The sequence below is a fragment of the Xiphophorus hellerii genome, chromosome 19 (assembly GCF_003331165.1).
Source record: "Xiphophorus hellerii strain 12219 chromosome 19, Xiphophorus_hellerii-4.1, whole genome shotgun sequence".
Taxonomy (NCBI): domain Eukaryota; kingdom Metazoa; phylum Chordata; class Actinopteri; order Cyprinodontiformes; family Poeciliidae; genus Xiphophorus; species Xiphophorus hellerii.
This window is the reverse complement of record NC_045690.1, coordinates 11,158,883-11,167,236: the sequence shown is the minus strand read 5'-3', so window position 1 is coordinate 11,167,236 and position 8,354 is coordinate 11,158,883. Positions and strand designations below refer to the sequence as shown.

The 8,354-nt window shown below is 39.6% G+C and overlaps 1 protein-coding gene across 3 annotated transcripts in view; it reads right to left on the bottom strand.

Moving 5' to 3' along the window:
• Window positions 1-444: 444 nt before the first annotated feature.
• Window positions 445-8,354, bottom strand: part of LOC116709088 (cysteine-rich motor neuron 1 protein) — a 41,245-nt gene continuing 33,335 nt past the window's right edge. For all 3 annotated transcript variants that reach the window (XM_032547390.1, XM_032547389.1, XM_032547391.1), the window contains 5 exons: window positions 7,991-8,206; window positions 6,747-6,968; window positions 4,940-5,062; window positions 4,038-4,216; window positions 445-3,204 (listed from right to left, as the gene is read on the bottom strand). In XM_032547390.1, the coding sequence (XP_032403281.1) occupies window positions 3,007-3,204; window positions 4,038-4,216; window positions 4,940-5,062; window positions 6,747-6,968; window positions 7,991-8,206 (938 nt within the window). In that variant the 3' untranslated portion in view covers window positions 445-3,006. The remainder of the gene's footprint in view (window positions 3,205-4,037; window positions 4,217-4,939; window positions 5,063-6,746; window positions 6,969-7,990; window positions 8,207-8,354) is intronic.

Here is an 8,354-nt window from a genome sequence, read left to right as displayed (position 1 = left end):
TGGTTAACAGGTTTTCCTGTTAACCAGTGGGCATGTAGATTGCATCCAATGATATATATATTTGGTAAATAAGTTGACTTGAAGACACTGAGATGGTCAATTTTTTACTCCCAGAAGCTTCTTTACCTTAAAGTTTATAGGTGATCTTAACAGGGCAAGTCAAAGCACCAGTTGCGGTTAAGCCAAACGTCCAGGTCTCGAGTCATTTCATTCAGTATTTTACCAGCTCAGAGAAGAGGTCTTCTTCCTCTTCATTCATACTTAAACACCCTCACTCCACAACACCATCTCTGTTAAATCAATTTGCAACTGAAAAGCAATCAGATCTAAGGGAACTAAAAGTAGAAGAATTCCCATTTGTAGCACAAGTCTAGGACCAGATGTGTGTGGGTATGCAAGTGAAGCAAAACCCCTAACCAACACCATCTTGAATGACATCACTGATGTTTTTGAAATCCAAGTTTATCAGCACAAGCCTCTCCGGTTCACACATTTATTTTTTAAAATAAAAAGCATAAATGTTACAGTTTCTAATCTAGAAACATATTTACAAGATTTGCAGCACTGAAATAAATAAGGTAGAGAATATAGCAAAGAGAAATGATAAACAGTCTACAATGTACATTATATTTAGCTACTTAAAGCTATTTTCAATAAAGAAAAAAATCTCAAACTATAGTATTAATAAATAAAGCTATGTGAAAAAATAAATAAGATTCTCTTACGTCTACGAATTTACGTTTTTACACATAGGACAGAGGTTTTACGTGTAAGCTTTTACGGTCCGCTTCTTTGTTTTAAAGCTTATGATTCAAACAGACACATGTACTGCAAACACTTCAGAATAAATTGGTTTCTGACCTATTTTGGCATTGGAACTGTTTCAGAATTGGGATATTGGCAAAGAAGAGACAACTCTGATCCAAAAACTAGACTGTTTTGCAATGCTTCTCGGAATCTGTCCTTTGTGCGGACCAAGCAGGTCCAGAACCTTCACCTCTAGTGGTTCAACATCTCTGTGTACCTAAATAGTCCCTGATTGGGGCTTTTATTCCTTCAGGAATTTTGAACAGTGATATTTTTGTTTTTCCTTGATGGCTCTGAGGAAAGTGATGTGTCTTTAAAACACAGAAATTTTACATATCAACACCTACACATTCTCAACTCCTATAATGACAACACTTCACATTATTCCTCCGAATATAAACAGTGGATGATCCAAAACTCTTTATCCTTGTGTATACTACTTTTTTCTTGACACTGGCTAAATATTAAAACCAAAGTAATGTGTGTAAAAAAATACTAAGGCTGTAGAATTAAGGCTCTATAAATAATAATCCCAAGCAATTGCTGACATGTATAAACAGCAGCTCTGCCGCAAATAAATGAAAGAAATGTTATGGACATTCCTTTCCGATCCATATATTTTTTTAACTTGTCTGGTCATAACCTGAAACAACTTGAAGGAACATCCATCAGCCTGGTTCACTTCTAATAGCTTTCAAATGAGTTACAGAGTTCTGGCTGAAAGAAGATGACTGGAAGGTACGTTTTAGACTCAGTTCACCTCCTGTGTCTGCAGAAAAGTTAATACCCTTGAATTTTTTCACATTGAGTCAAACTGAAGCCATAAATTTCAATGTTTCTTCTGGACTATATGTGTTAGACCAACAAGAAAAAGAAAACAACTGTGGAAGCAAAAGGAAACATCATTTTCATTTTATTTATGAATAAAATTCTGAAAGGTGTGGTGTACTTGTATATTTAACCTTGTCTACAAAATAAATAGGTTCAGTGAGTCACAAATGTGGATAATTGTTTTGGCAGGACAGTTTTTAGTTGTGAACTCCACAAATGTCATAAATATGAGAGAGATTTATGAGATTTGTAGAGTCATGCAGCAAGCACATGGAAAAATGTTGCTCTGGTCAGGTGAGACCGAAATGTAATCTTTTGGCCAATAAATTTTATGTATGATAGATCCCTACGGTGAGAAGTAGTGGTAGCAGAAATAGGATGAGAATCCAATTGGCTCTCCATGCAATTTGATAGCGCAAGAGCTTCTTTGCAAAATACAATTGGCAACATTTTTTGACTTTATCTGGTGATGCTCCAAAAGACTTGAAGCTGTAACTACAGGAAGACGTCTTTCTACAAAACCTTTCAGACTTTTATTTGTAAAAAATTCTGAAAATCACATTTCCTTTCCCTTCAGATTCCTTATATTTTGTGTTGGTCAATCACAGAAAGTATTAGTAAAATGCATACATTTTCAGATTGTAATGTGACAAAATGTGTTCAAGGGATATGAATACTTAAGCAAGGCACTGCAGCTGCTTTAACTGGTTTTCTTTGAAAAAGGAATGGCTCCACTCATTTGAAGTTAGACAAAACTGTTATTTGTGAAGTGTGTGGGAATGTTCCAAATAGCATAAACATAACTTTAAAATGGCTCTAAAGTAAGAAACAAAACAGAAACAAGACCACATATGATACAAATCCTGTAAAAATATACAATAACTAAAATGAAAACCACACATTCTAATGCAGGGGTTTGAATCTGGCCTGCTAACGATGGTTACATCCACGATGCACTGCTGCATTTTGTGGGGGGGTTAGCATTCTTAATGTTCCCTTTATGCCACAGCCCAAACCCCTGTCCTAAAGCTTTTTATCTTCCTTCTTCATCTGCAAAGTTCCAGTTTCAAATGAAACAGTAAGAAGCAAGTGTTTTACAGTACAAGAGTTTGATTCTGGCAGATGAGTCTCTCTAGATCCTCCTTGCAACCCAGACTGGCTGTATTCTTAATACATCCACTAGTCCGTTGCCCTATAAGTTTGTCGCTCAATCGAACGTCCAAACTACGAAGATAATCGGCGAATGATAAAAAAACAGCATTGGTCATATGCTTCTTGCTGAGTTTATCTCTCACACAAAAGAAAAAGTGGGATAAACTGAGCAGTATGGGAATTTCTTTTGCTTCCGTTGCTGTTATAAATTTCTTTTTAGCGTGGCGTCCAGTCACTGCCCATGCTCAGTTTGGCCCTGGGAATGGTCATCTTCTCCGTGCAGGGAGGTGAGCTTATCTCTGGAGAGAAGTGGATGATGCCGCAGTCGCTCTTCATATTCTGAAACTTATTCTCCTTGGAGGGCTCCATGTAGATGACTGAATTTTTGTTCACATGTTTCTTCAGGATGACCGTCTGTGGGGGAGAAGAAGGGAAAACAACACATTAAGGTCATTATTTGGTAGACCTGCAGTGACAGCATCATGATTTATAGTCACTGGTGCTTGCTTGTTGTAGAAAAAGAGATAACTTGATATTTTGACATTATAGGCTCATTTAAAGGTTTATGGGTGGCACGACCTTTTGCTATCTGAAAGCAAAGAGCAAAGGGAAACACCATTTATTCTTAAGCTGTGACAGTTTTAGTACTGGCTGGGCCAGGAACGGGAAAATCAGGGAAAATGCTTCCTAGGAAAAGTCAGAAATTAAGCTCAACAGTAACATTTCTTTGTTAGATATTTTGCCTATTTTGTGTCCTATTTCCGACCTGTACATACTGGATTGTGTATGATTCCAATTTCTCTCTAAGAACTTTAATAAAACTATAATAAAAGACAACACAGACGATGTAATTTTCTATAAAAAGAGAACCCCTACTTTAACTTTGAGATTTCCAAATGAGTGCCAACATTTCCAAAAACAGCATATTCCAAAACCAACAGCTAAAAAGCTCAAATTGATAAATGGGAACTTTGTTGTACTCTTTTCAGCCTTCCTGTTATCTGCTAGGTTGTGCTCTCTTTTGTTCTATCGCAACCTAAATGAGCCAAAGTAATTTTCCCACCTCCTTTCCTCAGCAGCACCTTCCACACTGAAGAGCCTTTTTGTTAGTGTGACCTGATTGACGCTACAAATTAAATGTAGCTGCAATCAAGCTGTGTTTCCAAAAAACTGTTCACTGGTTAGAGCCAGTCAAATCAAAAATCATCTCATGTCACCAGGCTATTAATTTGGGGATAATCGCTCACCTTCTTTGGTGCGCTGTAGCAGGACATCTGCACCCACTTCTTTTTCTTGTTGATGAGTAATGCCACAATGAGAAAGATAATGATGGCCAAAAGGAGTCCTGCAAGGATCCATGCAGCTGATTGGTAAACAAGAGCCATCTCCGTATGGCTGGGGTAGTTCTCACCCAAATGTGGCTGGTCTATGTGACACAGAAAAGACATAGGACGTTTATGGATCTGGATTTCTACACATTTCTAAATACCTAAATGCTCCACTTTCTGGGGGCCCCTGTCAATTTTTTCCTTTCTTAAAGTATAAAAACAGAAGCTCCCTATAAATATACAGAAAATATTATCAACCTTAGGTTGGAAATATATGCACTGGTGGACAGATAAATAAAGGGACTGACTGACATATGCATAGGTGAATGGAAGGGCAGACATTTGCAGAGATTATCTGATTGAAAAGTGGATCTACAGTATATAAGAACAACATGTCGGAAATACAAATATTTTTAAATACTCTTATTTTTTCCATATTTATCCAGACCTGGAAAATACTTAAACTCCTTGGGAACCGATGTATTCATCCCATGGAAAACTTACTCTGCACTGTAACGTCAACATTTACTGACCCTAAATTGAAAACATCTTGTACTAATGATATACTCTAGGGCAGAGAAGTAGGTCCAGTCATTCAAAATGAAAAATGACTCCTGTCTCCCTCAGGAAGGATCATGTTTAGCTCAAGATCCATTTATCACTCTTGTTTTTATATACATTTCACTCATTTATTAAGCCATTCCCAACAGGCCACATTAGCATAAACACTCTTAGAAACTGGCAGGAAGAGTTTGGCAAAGTTGCCATATAGCTAACAGGACAGGATCAGTACTGGAGGACGATGAAGAACAGACAGCTACCTGTATCAGCGGTGACAAGTGGGATGGTCACAGTTGTAATCCAAGATCCACTCTGCCATGTGGTGGTGACCACTTCCTTTTGTTTACTGGTGGACACAGTCACTGATGCTGATGTTGTTGATTCTGTTCAGACAGAAGCAAGATGCCAATATTTTCAGAGTTCTGCAGTGAGTTAGTGTTTACACCCGCTGGTGTTTCAACTGATAAGATGTGTTTATTGGATCTGTCATCCGAACTTCCACTGGGACGCTTTGTGCGCACATTATGTTAAAAGCTCTGTTTTCCATCGGCTAAATAACAAAACAGCTACATGTCGGGGTGAACAATAGGAGGGTATGCTTAGTTTTTCCTCTATAGGAAAAGCTGACATGGGACTTTGCCTTCCTGTGATGCCAGCAGGCGAAAGTGTTATGGGCCAATGCAGCCAGGGAACAGGAAGCACGTGTGAATGTGCGGATGCTCAAGGAATGTTTTCGTTCTGAGTGGACTGTGTGGGTCTGGCACATGGAATGTTTTCTATGTGATCCTGTTTGCCTGTTTAGTGTTTAAGTGGCTGGACCTAACAAATGGTCACAGAATCTTGTTCTCTTCTTTTTAGACAAGTAGCCCCATGACTCATAACATTACAACCAATATTACTAACACCATCATTCAAAAGTAGAGGGAAGTGATACAGTGCTTTGCAAAAGTGAAAAACAGTGTTTTGTTATAGGCATCAATGTATTTTTTGGGGAATTTTATGACAGACTGGAATGTAGAAGTGGATGGCTGTGAAGTGTCTGAAGTTAGTACACGGTTTTCAATGTTTTATATAAATAAAAACATAAAAAGCGAGGAATGCATTTGTGAGTACATCTTACACATGAATACGACCCTTGATCTTAACCACTACATTGTAGCTCCAACCGGTTTTCTTCCAGTATTGCTTTTAATTTAGCACTATCCCTTTTTTCGTTAACTCCGAACACCTTCTTTGTCCCTACTTAAGAATATTACTGACACAGCATGAAGCCCCCACCACCATTTTTTGCTTTGAGGTTGGTGTGCAGTGTTTGATTTCTACCAATTTCTGTACCATCTGACCAGAGCACCTCCTTTCAGATGTCTGTTGTGTCCCCTATGTGCCTTGTATAATATATATAAAAAACACTTCTCATTGCTTTTATTAAACACTGGCTTTTTTCTTGCCACTTTTTTTATAAGGGTCTGATTTGTGGACCAACTGACTAATAATTACCTGTTGACCAATTCTACCACCTGGGCTGTGACTCTCTGTAGCTTCTTCTTAGTTATCATGGGGGATCTGGGCTGTTCTCTTTCTGTTTTTGAACAACAGACTGATATGTTCAGAGCTTGGGATATTATTTTATATGCAAGCCTTACTTTAAAGCTGTTTACAACTGTCACAACAGTTGTATTTATACTGAGCTTACATTATATATGGTGCATTTTATTTCTATATTCTAATTTGGCATTTTGGAAAGTAATCTGGTACCACTGGATTTTATAAGGAGAATCGGTGTAAGAGAGGGATATATGCACACCACTCTTTTATTTGTAAAATCCACCTCAGTGTTGTGTGCTATTTTGTATTGGTCTCGAATAAAATCCCCCTAAAAAATCCATTCTTGTTTGCAAGGACAAAATGTGAAAAGGTTCAACATCCATGACAACATTTTCAAGGCACTGTGCATAATTTCAAATGTGCCAACTAAACAAAATACTGTTTCAACTAAGGATAACTTCCCAGCACAAAAGGCAGCTTTCTCCCATCAATATTTTTCTCGACACCCACCCAAAAACGTACCGAGACAATGTGGGCAGCACTGGCCCTTGAGTAAAACTGGTACCCTGCAGCTGGCTGCCGGACAGTGTTGGGAGAAACACTGAATAGTGCCATTGTTGCACGTGCAGCTTGTGCAGGCGTTGGCCTTCCAGGAGTCCCCGGCTTGCAGCATGTCTCCTTCGGCGGTTATGCAGAACTCCTGTTGGCTGCTGTTCACTGGCAGCAAGTTGCTCTCTGTCTCTTCTGCCGGTGGACACATGTAAATCTAGTCAATAATGAAACACTGCAGAAGCCTATCACATTAGAGCCACTTACTGTACATCACTTAAGTAAAGCCAGACATATGTGTAATGGGGAATGCCATGCATTGCTTAATTGATACATTGCCTAATTGATAGCTCATCTTCTAAGTGACCTGTGATGTTTAACATTTCAATCCGCAAGGGTTACAGAGCCATAACAACAGCTTTCCAGGTGACTCTCTTTGGCAGCTGTCACTTAAGCCCAAAATCTTATCTCCATTTTTGACAAGACTGCAGGGCTGAGATCTATGGCCTTTTAATGACCATACTGCGGGGGACTCAGTCAGTATGTACAGACGCCACTGTATACATCCATTACAAGGCTTATCGGTGAGATGTGTATTATTCTCACATTCCTGGTGACCAGGCCCATACATTTATCAAAGCGAGGCCTCTGACAGTCCATTTTTGTGGGCGTAGATGCAGGGATAAGGCAGGCCGGCATTCTCGAGGAGCAGCTTTCAGATGCAGTCATGCATAGATGATTTGTGGGCCTCATTCTTGGGAGTGCATGGGAAATGTTGTTTGTAAGTTTATAAATGTGTGAGACATTCTGAAATGTTTGGCTTCAGTTGTAAATAAAATGTGCATGTGGTATTACGTTTGCCTCAGCACTGGAGTGGTACAGATGCAGAAAGATTACAGTCTTGTCCCATCAGCAATCAGACAGTTAGACGAGTCTCTGATGTGGGCCGCTGGGTGAAAGCAGTCCACATGTTGTACTTCTTGCCTGGAGGAGCTCTACGTAAATGCAACCGGTCTTTGCTGGTTTCTTTATGGGCCTCTGTGCTTGACATAAAACTGGCCACAAAGAGCAACATGCAAGACCCTACAAAACCACATGCTGATAGCACATCAACAGCAGCTTTAAACAACCCTGACCTGCTTCACATGGCCCTTCCTAAAGCTGTTCAACCTTGTTGTTTTCCTGAAGGGAACCCCTCCTTTCCCTTTTTTTATTACCTGGGCACATATGGCAACAGGTGTCCTTGTTTCTGATGGGTGTCTGGCAAAGCGCTGGGGGACAAACTTCCGTGTCGCACAGGACACGTCCCTTCCTGCAGGTGCAGCGCGTGCACTCATCCAGGTTCCAGGTTTCCCCTTCCACATAAAATTCCCCTCCAGGTGCTCTGCACACCACCATGTCCATCCCATCAGGCTGGCCACTGCCGGACTCATCTAATGGAGAAAAGGAACAATTTGTTTCTCTTGTTTTCTGTAGTTACCACAAACACCTTATGTCTGACCTTTAACAAACTTTTAACTGTCTCCCCCAACTACCTTGAAAATAGCTTGGCTGGACTATTTCAAGCCTCTTTCAGATACT